Consider the following 16,286-nt stretch of genomic DNA (forward strand, 5'->3'; position numbering starts at 1 on the left):
GTTGACCATTTATATTTGTTTAATTAGGTCTGTTCTTGATTATGGCTGTGTGTCTTGTGAATCAGCTGCTTCTTCAACGTTGATCTTAAAGCACAGGCTTTACGATGATGTTGTCGTGCAGTGAGGACCCCACCCCCGTTTCAGCTTTACTGCTTGAAATGGGACAATTACCCCAAAAATTGCAGAGGTGGAAGTTGATGTTAACATATTGGATTAATTTGAGGGTGGGGGGCAAAGAAATTAACATTCTGTTAAAGGTGTGTTGGAGGACTGTTGGGAACATCATAAGAAGAGTGTTTTTTAGTTTTGGGTGGCTGAGTTCTTATCATGCTAGGAATATGGATTTGTTGGATTTTGCAATATGTCATACTGTAGCTTTCTCAGTAACCACACCTTGTTTTTTTTTCCAATCACATTTGTTGATTTTAGTTTACACAATTTAATAAAGTCTAAGTATTCTGTAATGCCTAAAAATCTATTGGTTCATCAATATATTAATGAAAATTATTATGGTATGTTAACCATTTTTACAGATGGATCAAAAGATAATTTAACTGGGAATGTTGGTTGGCTGCTTTTGTGTCTGAATTACAGGTAATGAGAAAGAAACTGCTTACTATCATTTATCAGTATATACATCAGACTTGGTTGCCACTATTTTAGGCTCTCAGTGGGTGGAGGAAATTTGTCCATGTAAAGTTGAAATTTGTTCAGATTCCTTGTCAGTAATGATGAGTCTTAAAACAGGTGATTCTAGCAGTAGGTCAGATTTACTGTTGGAAACTCATCAAACATTATTTCATGCACAAAGTATTAGTTTATGTTTGCTTCTTTTGGGCCCTTCCACATAGAGGTGTTGAGGGGAATGAGAGGGTTGGTAGTTTAGCTTAGGAAGCTGTTATAAAAGTTCACGAGAGAATATAGACCTTCCACGTAGCAAATCAGAGGCTAAGGGGTTGGCAGGGTTAAGAATTAGGGGGTTATGGCAAGACCTGTGGGATAGCGGACATAAAAGGAGCCAGCTTTATAGAATACATCACACTGATGGGTTTATGAGAGTTAGTTAGTTATGGGAGAAGGGGATAAACCAATAAGGGAAGAAATTATTTTGACACTACTTAGAATTGGGCATACTATGCTTAATTATTCCTTATATCTTGTTGGAAAACATCACTCTGGGTTGTGTAGGCCTTGTCATCATTATGAAACAGTTGAACATATTATTACAGTGTGAAGCATATAAGGTTGAAATAAATGCAGGCCTCATTACAATCTTTGGGGATTGACAGTTTTCATTTACAGACTTGTTAAGTTACGGGAGTGACTTTAATGTAACTCACAGTATCACCTTTCATTACTTACAGTCTACAGGGCTTTTGGGGGTAGTTTAGCTTTCATTTGAAAAAGAAGTAGTAAGGTTTTCCCCCCAGTTCTCTACACCACACTCCAGTCCAGTTGATGGTGGTAATGCATCTTTATGTTGGACTGCCAACTGCCATTAAAATTCAAAAGAAGAAGAAGCAGGAGTGGTTCAGTTGTTGTTCAGACTAAACATCAGAACGGGGAAGAAATGTGATCTCAGTGACTTTGACTGTGAAATGATTGTTGATGCCAGAAGGGGTGCTTTCTGTATCTCAGAAACTGCTGATAATCTAGGAATTTCATGCACAACAGTTTCTTGAGTTAACAGAATGGTTAACAAAAAAAAATCCAGTGAGTGGCTGTTTTGTGGGCAAAAATGCCTTGTTAATGAGAGAAGTCAAAGGAGAATGGCCAGACTGGTTCAAGCTGACAGGAAGGCAACAGTAACTCAAATAACCATACTTTACAAAAGTGGTGTGCAGAAAAGCAACTCTGAAAACACAACATGTTGAACATTGAAGTGGAGTGGTTACAGCAGCAGAATACCATGAAAATTAACTTCTTTATATATAATTTGTAAACTGGCAAATAGGATCCCTTGCAAAAGCTATGTCTCCAAGGTTCACAATTTTTTTTATATATTTGTTATCATAGCCTGAGGTCTAGAATGGGAAGATGTGCCAACTAAACGTAGGAAGCTTTTCACATTTCTTTTTAGCACATCACTTGCTTATGTTGTAAAGTGTGAAGGTACAGAAGGAAAAAGAGGATCCAATTTTAAGGCGATTGGAGGAAAGTATAGGGGGGTTGCCAGAGGTAAGTTCTTTACACAGAGACTGGTGAGTGCATGGGGTAGGGGTAGAGGCAGGTACATCAGGGATATTTAAGAAACTCTGAGATAGGCACATGGATATTAGAAAAGTGGAGGGCTATGTAGGAGGGAAGGCTTAGAGTAGGTTTAAATGTTGGCGCAACATTGTGGGCCAAAGGGTCTATACTGTTCTATGTTCTTTGAAAACAGAAAAATTATTCTCATTGGAAGATGTTTTATAATAGATGAGACGTTCAGATTAAGAGATGCCATCGACTGCCCATTTCCTTTCATTGACTCTGCCTGACCTGAGTTCCTCCGTTCCTCTGTGTTGTTTTAGATGAGCTTTGGCACTCGGGTTTGAAATTCTCACCCTGGTTTCAGCCCGCCTTTGCTGGCTTCCCAGTCCTTATCCCTCTAATGTCTCTCTCCCCTACACCTGCGATACTCTGAATTTAGCATCTTGCGCAGACTGGAGGATTGTGTTTAGTTCCCCAGGCCCTGCCCTCCCGGATTCCTTTGCTCAGCTCTTCGCCTTTCTACTCCCCCTTTTAAGATGGTTTGTAAAACTCACTTCTTTTTTTGTCCTGATGTTGTTTTTTGAACAGCATCACTGTCATATTTTATTTCATGAAATGCTTTGGGATGTACAATTACAGTATATTAAAAATTTCTTGCCTTTGAGGCTAGTTTTTGAGAAGTTGTTTTGGGTTATCTAACTGAATATCACAGAATCTGCATTTCGCTATCACCTGACAATATTTGGGAAAATGTGAAGCAGCAGCATTTTAGCACTGAAACTGCATTTAAGTTTCTTCCATTGCTCAGGAGCTGTTTGTAGAGTAAATGAATAAGAACCAGGTAACTCAGTGAAGTCTAACACAGAGATCAAGCTGTGGTTCAGTATATCACTCTCTGCATTTTGTAAATTCACCTTTCCTGTTTCTGCTTTCAGAGAGAGCCCGTGATTACCTGCACAAGACAGGGCGCTACATTGTGATTGGGGGAATCATCTCACCAGTTCATGACTCCTATGGAAAACAGGTAATACTGCAAAGGACAAATGTATCTTGAACCCCTTCAGTGTTAGGCTGTACGACCACAAGAGGTAGGAACAGAATTAGGTCATATGGCCCATGGAGTCCGCTCTGCCATTACACCATTTTGTGAGAGTAAATGCTTTATTTCATTATAAGCCTGATTTTTGAAAAATGGGAAATTACAACTGAAATGCTCTTCTTTCTCTGCTTTGTTTGTTCAGCCCAGACCCTCTCCAATCCCTATTACCATTCAAAACTGCTCACTTTTATCATCCCCAAACTAATGAGAAAAATAAAACCGAAGGTCTGCAACTACCCCCTTCCCTTGGCTTTGTTCTGTACAAGTCAATGAACACATCTATTCATGACATAACACAACAAAGTGCATGAAGTAGTATCCAAATGTATTCTTCATTTCTGCAGTTAGTCCTGTGAATATAGGTTTAATTTCATAAAAATACTGAAGAATAAAGAACCTTTTATTCAGTGGTGTAATGATTTTCAAAAATATTTGAGTGATCAATAACTTCCAAGACCTTGGCCTCAATACCTCCTTGTGCAGTTGGATCTTGGATTTCCTCACTTGCAGTCTCCGGTCAGTTTGGATCGGCAAGAACATCTCTCCACGATCTCCATCAGCACTGGAGCACCACAAGGCTGTGTGCTGAGCTCCCTGCTCTACTCACTTCACACCTTTGACTGTGTGGCTAAGCACTGCTGCAATGCCATATTCAAGCTTGCTGACGACACCACTGTTGTAGGCTGAATCAAAGGTGGTGATGAATCAGCATACAGGGTGGAGATTGAAAATCTGGCCTAGTGGTGCCATAACAACAACCTCTTACTCAATGTCAGCAAGACCAAGGAGCTGATTATTGACTTTGGGAGAAGGAAGCCAGAGTTCCATGAGCCAGTCCTCATTGGGTAATCAGAGGTGGAGAGGGTCCTCTGTGTTATTATTTTGGGCGACCTGTCATGTCTCAGCACATGAGTGCAATTACAAAGCAAGCACAGCAGCGCTTCAACTTCCTTAGGAGTTTGTGAAAATTTAGCATGAAATCTAAAACTTTGACAAGCTTCCATAGATGTGTAGTGGAGAGTGTATTGACTGGTTGCATCACAGCCTTGTATGGAAATACAAGTGTCCTTGAATGGAAAATCCTACAAAATGTACTAGATACAGTCTAATCCATCAAGGTTAAAGCTCTCTCCACCATTGAACATACCTACACAAAACGTTGTCGCGGGAAAGCAGCACCCACCATCAGGGACCCCCACCACCCAGGACACGCTCTCTTCTCACTGCTGTCATCAGGACGAAGATACAGGAGCCTCAGGACTCACAGCACCAGGTTCAGGAACAATTATTACCCCATAATCATCAGGCTGTTGAACCAAAGGGGATAACTTCACTTAACTTCACTTTCCCCATCACTGAAATATTGCCATAACCTATGGATTCACTTTCAAGTGTCCTTCATCTTACATTCTTGATATTTATTATTTATTTATTTGTTTATTTGTTTTTGTATTTGCACAGTTTGTTGTCTTTTGCAGACTGGTTGAATGCCCAAGTTGGTGTGGTCTTTCATTGACTCTATTGGGGTTATTGTTCTATTATAGATTTATTGAGTATGCCCACAAGAAAATCAATCTCAGCGTTGTATATGGTGACATATATGTACTTTGATATAAATTTACTTTGAACCTTGAACTTCTAATGTTTTCTCATTTTGGAGCATGGCATTCCCTTGTAGTATTCCATGAAGTAACATTTGTCTATTTTAACTTGTACTCGTATTGTGGGTAAAAACAGACTATAAGATTCATGAAACCACAGGCGTCACTGGTGCAATTAATATTACAAATACACCTTGTATGATAGAAGTGTATAAGATGATAAGAGGCTCAGATAGAGTGGGCAGCCAGTGCTTTTATCCCAGGGTGGAAGTGTCTAATATGAGAGGGGATAATTTTAAAGTGCCTGGAGGAAAGTATGAGGGGGGGGGGAGTGGAGTGAGGAAGATATCAGAGATAAGTTTCTTTACACAGAGTGGTAGATACACGGAATGTGCTACCAGGAGTGATGGTAGAGGCAGATATGTTTGGGGCATTTATGAGACACCTAGATAAGCACAGGGGTAGAAGAGAAATGGAGGGCTGTGTAGGCGGGAGAGAAAAATGAGGTTGATCTTGGAGTAGGTTAAAAGATGAGAACAACTTCAGGACAGGGGCTGAATGGCCTGTAGAGTGCTGTTCTGGTCTCTGGTCTCTGTTAGGCTGATCCCACTTCACCCCGTTAATTACACCCTAACACACCAGTGAAAACCAGAAGGGTTATTTTCTCCACTGAGCCGTTATCACAGAGCAGCTAACTGACATAAACAGGACAAAGTCACTGAACTCTGTTACAAATAAAATTATGTGCACCCTTCTGCCTCATTCTGTCCACTTTCTGAATTATTAATATGAAGTAGTCTCCTGCACAATGTGCTAATTCCAGGAAAGTGGAGACACTATGGATGCTGCTCGTGATATATCCCAAACACTAACAGCGGTGAAAATGTCTGATGTTTTCTAACCCTGGCAATTAATAATGATCTCCTTTTTGTTGGCCTACCCTGCCATTTGAAGAGGTAATTACACCTGTGTACTGTAGCCAGTGCTTGGCATAGATGCATAGCTGATGTTTTATTCATAATCTGAACATACACCTGATGTGGAATGTAACCAGAAGCTGATTAAAGGGCTATAATATATTGGGTTCATTCCCAGAAACATTAAAATGTCACCATTAATGTTTTGGAAAGGGTAAAGCTGCTAAATAAGTTAGTGAAGGTTGAAAAGTTTTGAAATCATTTTCAGGATGCATGAATCACTGGCAAGACCAGCGTTCAATACCTACCCCTCATTATCAAGATGGCGGCAGTGAAGGACTTCCGATGAGGTACTTCCTCAGCATTGTCACGCAGGGGCTTCTGGATTTCACAGCCAGCCATAAGGAATATATTTCCAAGTCAGTGTGATGTCTGTCTTGGAGAGGAACCTGTAGGTGTAGGTGATGGTGTTCCCGTATGTTTGTTTGTCCTTGATGGTGTTACATATTTGAAAGCTGGTCACAGAGTAGCCTTGGCAAGCGTGTTTAATTGTCCCATATCTTCAAACATCTGTTTAGGCATTGACGTTCACTGTAAAATCATTGAAAATTTTTTTGTTTTTTTCCTTCTTGCTTGTTGGCTGTTCTCACTATCTGCTGCTGCCAATTGGGAAATCAGTATAATTTTGATGAGGAAGTTAATCTAATTTATACGACGTTATCAAGCTTGATACAAGACAAGGTGACCTGTTTGTTGCAGCGTCTGTTCATTGTGAAGCTACGCAGTCATATCCACCCTGCTGGAACAGTATGCATTATAGCCTGATTTGCAATTAACCTCATTCATTATGTCCCAGCAGTCAGCACAGAATAGTTTGTAGTAGTCAGTTCATTCTTTATGTCAAAGAAATAGGAAGCACCATTTTTCTCTTTGGGAAATTGTGTTAATCCCTTCAGCTAAGGAACTTGCTGAGCGAGGATATTCTGTTACAAATGTTCTCTTTACAATCCTCTGAAGATTTATATCACACTTTCATCACTTCATGATGATATACCAAATTTACTGCCAGTAAGAATAGTTACTATTATAAGGAAGAAGACACCACAGTTAATTTGCACAGAGTAAGTCCCCACAAGCGTTTCTGAAGAAATAAACGTGACAGTAAAATTGCATTCCAAATCTGCACTTTAGCCCATGTGGTACCTATGATTTTTACTCACGGTTCATTTGTATACAGATGTGATGCCAAACTGGAGTGTTTAAAAAAGAAGTCATCTAAAATTGAAAAAACAGACTTAGCTGGAAACTTTCCCGGAATTACTCTCACATTGTCACCATGTTGCAAAAGTGGAAGTCTGAAGTTACTATGGTTGAGAGGCAGCAGCAATGAGGAAGTTCCTAGTGCCAGAACAAAAAAGCAATTCCAAGTGAAGAGGCAAACGTTAATCACGTCAGCTATGGCAGGATCTGCAGGCTGTAACAAGGCAAAACCTTAATATCGTAAATGGCTGTGATGCTTCATTCCCTGATGAGCTTTTACACGCATTTTGCAAGGGTGAATGAAACTATACCTGTGTGAATCCCTGCACGATCTGGTGGCCCTGTGAGATCTGTCTCAGAAGCTAACTTAGAAACACGTTTCAAGAGGGTGAACCCTCACTAGGTGTCAGGCCCCAATGGTATACCTGGCAGGGCACTCAAAACCTGTGCCAACCAGCAGGCTGGAGTGTTCAAGGACATCTTCAGTTCCTCACTGCTGCAGTTGGAGATTCCCAGCTTCTTCCTAAGGGCAGCAGTCGTACTAGCGCCCCTGAAGAGTAGGGTGAGCTGCCTGAATGATTATTGCTCAGTTGCACTCACATCTACTGCGATCAAGTGCATTGAGGGGTTGGTCATGGCCAGAATAAACTCCTGCCTGAGCAAGGACCTGGACTCGCTGCAAATTGCCTACCACCATAATCGGTCTACGATGGAGGCAATCTCATTGGCTTCTACAGTGGATGCAATCATACCTGAACCACCTGGACAACAGTAGTACCTACTTCAGGCCGCTGTTTATTGATTACAGCTCAGCGTTTAACACCATCATACCCTCTGTACTAATCAACAATCTTCAAAACCAGGGCTCTGTACCCTCCCTCTGCAACTGGATCCTCAACTGCCACATTGAGATCACAGTCAGTGTGTATTGGAAATCACACCTCCTCGCTGACGATCGACACTGGTGCACCTCAAGGATGTGAGCTTAGCCCAGGGCTATACTCTCTCTACTCTTGTGACAATGTGGCTAGGCACAACACAAAGGCCATCTATAAGTTTGCTGATGACACAACTGTTGTTGGCAGAATTTCAGGTGGTGATGAGGAAGTGTACAGGACTGCGATCGATCTGCTGGTTGAGTGCTGTTGCAGCAGCAACCTTGCACTCATGTCAGTCAGACCAAAGAACTACTTGTGGACTTCAGGAAGGGGAAGTCAAGAAAACACACAGCAGTCCTCATCGAGGGATCAGAAGTGGAAAGAGACAGCAGTTTCAAGTTCCTCGGTGTCAACATCTCAGAAGATCTATCCTAGACTCTACATATTGAAGCAATTATGAAGAAGGCATGCCCACAGCTATATTCCATTACAAGTCTGAGGAGATTTGGTACGTCACCAAAGACTCTAGTAATTTTCTGCAGGTGTGCTGTGGAGAGAATTCTGACTAGGTACATCACCATCTGGTATGGAGGCATCAATTCACAGGATCAGAAAAATGCCAATGACATATTCCAGACACATGCCAGCGATAATAAGCCTGATGATTCTGGTTGAGGACAGAACTTGGCAAAGATGCCCTGAGAATTATTGTGAACGGTGTGAGAATATATTTTATGCCCAATTGCTTTATGGAACAAATAACTCCTGTTTAACATTCCCGTTAGGTTTCTTCACAGCCTTTTCTGAATCCCAAGAACAAGTGAGAATGGAGAGTATTGACATTAAGATAGCATTTGAGTGTAGCAGCAAGCAGCCACTGGAACGTGGTGATAGTTGTCAGAAGTCAATCAGCCCAGCCCCAGTACATTGTGGCCAGGTGGCGTGCTACGTCAGCTGTCTTCCGATGCTGGATAGGTGGCCTTCTGTCCCTCAAAGTGAGAAATGGGAATGCTTCAGTGCAAAGTGAGAACAGAACAGTGTCCTATTTCATTCACAACTCCATAGATAGTGAGGCATCTGCCTGGAGTAAGTCCAATATAATGAAATGGCTTTGGGTGGCAAAGTGATAAGTAACATTTGTATTGCATTGTTGTCAGTGTATTTATTATTCCTTGCTTGGTACAATACTTTCAATGCACAGAAACACAAGAGACTGCAGAGAGTAGAGGACACAACCTAGTCCATCACTGACGTAGGATATACCCCTCAAGAAGGCGGCATCTGTCGTTAAGGATTCCCACCATCTGGTCATGCTGTTACCATCAGGTTGGAGGTGTAAAAGCCCAGTTCAGGAATAGCTACTTTCCTACATCCATCAGGTTCTTAATCTGCACAACCCCAACCCTTGGAACACAGTGGACCACCCTTTGTACTTTCATGGATTTTCTCTGATTGTGTTTTGTTTTGCACTAATGCCTTGTTTTTGCACCAATGCCTTGTTTTTGCACCCTCTTTATTCTCCATGTCTTGTATGATTTATGTTTTGTGTGTTGTCTGAACATTGTACATTTTGTACAATATTGTACATTTCAGTGGAGCTGAACCTATATACTGTATGGTTCAGTGGTGCTGAACCTATATACTGTACCTTTCAGTGGTGCTGAACCTATATACTGTACGGTTCAGTGGAGCTGAACCTATATACTGTATCTTTCAGTGGTGCTGAACCTATATACTGTACATTTCAGTGGTGCTGAACAAGCTGCAAACAGGTTTCCCATTGCACCTGTACCTTATGTACTTGTGCACATGACAATAAACCACTTCACTTGACTTGAAAGACAGAAAAGCATTGTCTCTCTCATTTCATTATATTCTGCCTCTCCAGAGTACGACTTGAATTCATTGCCTTCCGACTCGGAGTCAAGGATTTCTATTCCAGACTGAAGGAAGTAGCTGTTGGAGAAAAGACATTTACTGAGCTGAAGGTGGGTTTGCCCACCCAGGTGCTCATCAGTGAGTAGTGAAGAGAGGATTCAAAAAGGAAGGGCAATGTAATATTAGAAAAGAAATAGAAACTCCAGATTAACTCGTACCAATTAGTGAGATTAGAATGTCGAATTATTAAACAGATACATTTGCCTTTTCAACATACCATATCGTTAAGAACTTGTTAGTTGGCTTATGTTATTCACATCAACACTGAGACATGTGAAAATTTAAGAAAATCTTGCAATCCATAAAGAATAAATGAAGTTGGGCAAATGATTATCTGGAGATTTGCAGGGTAAGGTTATAGACTAAGGTTTGATCTATAAAAACAACAAATAGAATTGGCTAGCCAGACCTTTTTGTATAACATCTGAAGCATACCCATAGCCAGAGTTTGAAACAAAGGGAGTAGAGATTCCTTGGAGTTGTTGTCCAAAGAACAGTGTTCACTTATTTGAGCTGAACTGACTCACTGCTTCCCTGCCACTGGCCCACCTCCACTGAAGTGCTAAATTGAAAAAGTGGTTTATTATTGTCACATGTAGTGAGACACAGTGAGAAAATGTCTTGCTTATTGTTCGTACAGAGCAATTCATTTCAACAATATATTGAGCTAGTACAAGTAAAGCATTAACAATGCAGAATAAAGTGTTAGTTACAGAGAAAGTGCAGTGCAGGTGGACAATAGAGTGCAAGGTTACAATGAGGTAGATTACGAGGTTAAGTGTCCATTATACCAGGCAACTATTCAATGGTCTTATTACAGTAGAGTGTTGGTGCGTGGCTAAGTGGTTAAGGCGTTGGTCTAGTGATCTGAAGGTCGCTAGTTCAAACCTCAGCTGAGACAGCATGTTGTGTCCTTGAGCAAGGCACTTAACCACACATTGCTCTGCGACGACACTGGTGCCAAGCTGTATTGGCCCTAGTGTCCTTCCCTTGGACAACGTCGGTGGCGTGGAGAGGGGAGACTTGCAGCATGGGCAACTGCTGGTCTTCCATACAACCTTGCCCAGGCCTGCGCCCTGGAAACCTTCCAAGGCACAAATCCATGGTCTCACAAGACTAACAGATGCCTATATATTACAGCAGAATAGAAGTTGTCTTTCAGCTTGATGGTATGTGTTTTCAGGCTGTTGTATCTTCTGCATGTCTGGGGGATGTGGGGTCCTGGATTATTCTGACTGCTTTACCAAGGAAGCAAGAAGTATAGACAAGAGTCCATGGAGGGGAGGCTGGTTTCCATGATGTGTTGAGTTGCATCCACAGTTCTCTGTAGTTTCTTGTGGTCACAGGCAGAACAGTTGCTCTGATGTATCAATGTAGGATGCTTTCTATGGTGCATTAATAAAAATCAGTGAGGTTTGAAGAGAATTCATTTAGCCTCCTGGGGAAGCAGAGGTCCTGGTGTGTTTTATTAGCCATCATCTCTCTGCTGGTGGATGCTGTTTTCTAGTGGCAATGCTCCATGTAAACACATTCAGTTATGAGGAGGGTGTCGCCTGTGATGGACTGGGCTGTATCCACCACTTCCTGTAGTCTTTTCTGTCCATGGCCATTGGTATTTCCATACCAGGCCCTGGTGCAATCAGTTAGGATACTCTCCACTGTGCAGCTATAGACGTATGTCAAAATTTTTGGTGAAATGCCAAATCTATACAAACTTCTAAGAAAGTAAAGGTGTCGGTGTGCCTGTTTTGTGATGGTCCCAGGATAGATCCTCTTATATGATAACACAAAGGAATTTAAAGCTACTGACCACCTTCTCCTCCATTCCTCCAACGACAACTAGTTTATGGACCTCCCAGGTTCTTCCTGCTGTAGTTGATAATCAGCGCTTTGGTTTTGCTGATGTTGAGTAAGAGGTTGTTGCTGTGGCAACATTCAACCAGATTTTCAATCTCCCTCCCGTATGCCAATTTCTCACTTGGCCACCTCTGATTTGGCCAACAACAGTCTTGTCAACAAACTTAAATACAGCGTTGGAGCTATACTTAGCTACATAATCATAGGTATAAAGTGAGTACAGACTGTGGTTCTCCTGTGTTGAGGATGGGTGTGGAGGAGATGTTGTCGCCAGTCCATAGTAATTGGGGTCTGCCAGTGAGGAAGTTGAAGATTCAGCTGCAAAGAAAGGTAACGAGGCCCAGGTCTTGCAGCTTAGTGATAAGTTTCCAGGAGGATGATGGTGTTGAACGCTGAGCTGTAGTCAGTGAAAAGCATCCTGATTTATGCATCTTCATTGTCCAGATGTTCCAGAGGTGAGTGAAGAGCCAATGAATTAGCATCTTCTATTGACCTGTAGTGTAAGCAAATTGGTGCAGAACCAAGTCACTTGTCAAGCAAGAGTTGATATGCTTCCTGACCAACCTATCAAAGCATTTCATCATTGGTTGTAAGTGCTACTGGACCATAGTCATTGAGACAGGATACCACGTCTTCTTGGACACTGGAATGATTGAAGCTTGCTTGAAGCAAGAAATTTTCCTTGAACAAGAGGACAACATTTGCCACTTTCAGTCCTTTGGGACATTATCTGTTCCTACTCAGAACACAAAAATATTTGTCAAACCCTCAGCAATCTCTTCACTTGATTTTTCTGATATTCTGGGATATATGATAGCAGGCCTGGGGTCTAATTCACTTCTTTGCTTTTCAGAAGACCCAGTACTACCTCCTCCTTAATCTCAAAATGTCCCAGAACATTAGCATGCTCCACTCTGTTTTCACTATCCTCCAAATTCTTCTCCTCCATAAGTATTGCCGCCAAGCACTTATTTAGAACCTCAACCTCTTGCTCTGACTCCAAGCTCAAATCCCCTCCTTTATCCTTGTGAGAGGATACCCTCTCTTTAGTTATCCTCTTTCTCTTACATTTTATGGAAATATAAATTTCCTTGGGATTCTCCTTGACCCTGCTCACAAAGGACATTTCATGCCCCCCTTTGGCCTTCCTAATTGCTTGCTTGAGCACTTTCCTGCTATTTTATATTCCACAAGGGCTCAGTCTGATTTTAGTTTTCTAAAACTTACATATACTGAATTTTTCTCCTGATCTCTCAGGCCATCTAACCTTACCATCCTTGTCCTTGCTCCTTACCAGAATATGCTGATCCTGAACTCTGTTCAGCTGCTCTTTAAACAATTCCCACATGTCGGATGGGGACTTGTCTGACAGCAGCTGCTCCCAATCAACGTGCCATATCTCCTACCTTATCCTGATGTTATTTGTCTTCCCCAGTTTAGTACTTTCCTGCAAGAGTCAATGATATTCTTAACTCATAACCATCATTAAACATAATCAGTTGTGGTCACCGTTCCCAGAATGTTCACCCATTATCACGTTTATCACCTGGCCTTGCTTTTGTTGTGTATTTTTGTGTATTTAATATTTCAGTAGTATTGTAAATATATTATTTGATTAAGCATCCTTTGTTGCTGACATAATTCATTTCGAGCTTTATGTAAATGTACGTGAATGGTATACGCCATTATACCACCACATCATATGTGCACGCCTCACTAAAGTGAAACAAAATATACATGTTTTCCGGGCTCCCTTGTTTTTCTTTCATTTAAATTCTGGAAAACATAAGTTTTTTCTTTCCTCTAGTTGGATTCTCAGCATACTATTTCAAGAACCCCTCCTGGATGCACTGAAGGAACCCCACCACATCTAAACACAAAATAATCTGCAGATGCTGGGATCAAAGCAACACTCACAACACACTGGAGGAACTCAGCAGATCGGGCAGCATCCGTGGAAACGATGAGTCGACGTTTCGGGCCGGAACCCTTCGTCAGGACTGAAGAGGGAAGGGGCAGAGGCCCTATAAAGAAGGTGGGGGAGGGTTGGAAGTAGAAGGGTAGGTTCAGTTGAAAAACCAGTAATTTGAAAGGCAAAGGGGTGGGGGAGGGGAAGCAGGGAGGTGATAGGCTGGAAAACAATAAATAGTAGAAGGAGGCGGAACAATGAGGGAAGTGATAGGCAGCTGGGGGAGGGGGCAAGGTGACATAGGGATAGGAGGAGGGAGGGGGAGGGAATTACCGGAGGTTGGAGAATTCTATGTTCATACCAAGGGGCTGGAGACTACCTAGACGGTATATGAGGTGTTGCTCCTCCAACCTGAGTTTAGCCTCATCATGGCAGTAGAGGAGGCCATGTATGGACATATCTGAATGGGAAAGGGAAGCAGAGTTGAAGTGGGTGGCTACCGGGAGATCCTATCTGTTGTGGCGGAATTCTCCAACTTCCAGTAATTCCCTCCCCCTCCCTTCATCTATCCCTATTTCACTCTGCCCCCTCCCCCAGCTGCCTATCACCTCCCTCATGGTTCCACCTCCTTCTACTACTCATTGTTTTCCAGCCTATCACCTCCCTGCTTCCCCTCCCCCACCCCTTTGCCTTTCAAATTACTGGTTTTTCAACTGAACCTACCAGCCTTCTACTTCCAACCCTCCCCCACCTTCTTTATAGGGCCTCTGCCCCTTCCCTCTTCAGTCCTGACGAAGGGTTCCGGCCCGAAACGTCGACTGATCGTTTCCACGGATGCTGCCTGACCTGCTGAGTTCCCCCAGTGTGTTGCTCCCACCACATCTACTCTTCTTGTATTAAGGAAGTTCCCCACTATGATATCGCTTTTGTTTCTGCACCTTCCCATAATTTCAAAATCAGCTTTCATATCGCTGGCATATGTTGTGAAATGTATTAACTTTGCAGCAGCAGTACAATACAATATATGATAAATATAGAAAAAATTACTTACAGTAATTGTATGTACTGTATATTGAATAGTTCAGTTAAAATAGGTAGTGCAGAAACAGTAATAAAAAAAGTATTGAGGTAGTGTTCATGGGTTTAATGTCCATTTAAGCATCATATGGCAGAAGGGAAGAAGCTGTTCCTGAATCACTGAGTGTGTGCCTTCAGGCTCCTGCACCTCCCTCCTGATGGTAACAATGAGAAGAGGGCATGTCATGCCTCGAACTTGTTTGAGTTTTCAGCACTATGCGATCATGAGTCATTTGAATATGTAGTACATCACATCACATTACAATTTCGGGTTGAAGTTACACCAAATGGAAAGCTGGACCAGGGTCTCTGGTCCAAAATCCAGTGTCACACACAACAGGTGAAGTTAAAGTTTGTGAAATGTATATTTCAAATATTTGGCCTTAAGATGGTTCTCAGTGCTGTAGAAAACATCTGTGTTTAAGAGTCACAGGGAAAGTAGAATTATGCACTTCCTTTAAATATCAGTCAAAAGAATTTTTCTGCAAGGATTGAGAAACTTTGCCAGCAACACCAGAACTGGCAGCTGTCTACAAAAGTATTTCTAAAATCCTCAGGAATGCTTGTTCCTTAACTAGTGAGCAATTGATTTAGTGGGTGCATTGGATAGTCATATTATTCGAATAGAAGCTTTGTCCTAGGCCTTGTTGGAAACTTGGTGTGGGTCAAGGAGAAATCAAGATAGCAGATGCCTGAATGTACTCATGAAGACCCAATCCAGAGTGTTTTGAGACAGTATTCCACCTGATATATGCAGATCTCCAAAGGCGTACACCACTCGGGTCTATGACCTTCTGCAGGATCACGTTCAACTGTGCTCATGGGCCTAGAACAGCTCTCACAATGCAGGTCAGCCTCATGAAAACTCTCAGCTTCCTAGTTTAAAGTTCATTCCAAGCAGCTATTGCTTGCTTCTACTGCATATCCCAGCTTGGTCACCACGTTAGGGGTCACCCAGGTTCTTTACTCACTGAGAGGTGACTTCATGTCTTTTGATTTTTGTGAGGACTTGGTGCAGAGAGATTTGGCAGCACCTGCGATCTGAGCTGTAATTAAGTTCATTAATAGGCCCATAAGGGCTCCCTTCAAGAAAACTGCACAGTTCATCAGTAAACACGAAGAAATCTGCAGATGCTGGAAATTCAAGCAACACACACAAAATGCTGGTGAACGCAGCAGGCCAGGCAGCATCTATAGGAAGAGGTGCAGTCGATGTTTCAGGCCGAGACCCTTCGTCAGGACTAACTGAAAAAAGCGACAGTAAGAGATTTAAAAGTGGGAGGGGGAGGGGGAGATCTGAAATGATAGGAGAAGACAGGAGGGGGAGGGATAGAGATAAGAGCTGGACAGTTGATTGGCAAAAGGGATACAAGGCTGGAGAAAGGAGAGGATCATGGGATGGGAGGCCTAGGGAGAAAGAAAGGGGTAGGGGAGTACCAGAAGAAGATATAGTGAGAGGGACAGAGGGAGAAAAAAGAGAGAGAAAGAAAGGGAGGAAAAAAATCAAGGGATGGGGTAAGAAGGGGAAGAGGGGCATTAACGGAAGTTAGAGAAGTC

General features: G+C 42.2%; 1 protein-coding gene across 1 annotated transcript in view; it reads left to right on the plus strand.

The window, feature by feature from the left end:
• The window catches only part of nmnat2 (nicotinamide nucleotide adenylyltransferase 2), a 416,424-nt gene that overhangs the window by 78,870 nt on the left and 321,268 nt on the right, over nt 1–16,286 (plus strand). Inside the window, exon 2 of the mRNA XM_072274710.1 lies at nt 3,129–3,217. Within this exon, the coding sequence (XP_072130811.1) occupies nt 3,129–3,217 (89 nt within the window). The remainder of the gene's footprint in view (nt 1–3,128; nt 3,218–16,286) is intronic.

The sequence above is a fragment of the Mobula birostris genome, chromosome 12 (genome assembly GCF_030028105.1).
Source record: "Mobula birostris isolate sMobBir1 chromosome 12, sMobBir1.hap1, whole genome shotgun sequence".
NCBI lineage: Eukaryota > Metazoa > Chordata > Chondrichthyes > Myliobatiformes > Myliobatidae > Mobula > Mobula birostris.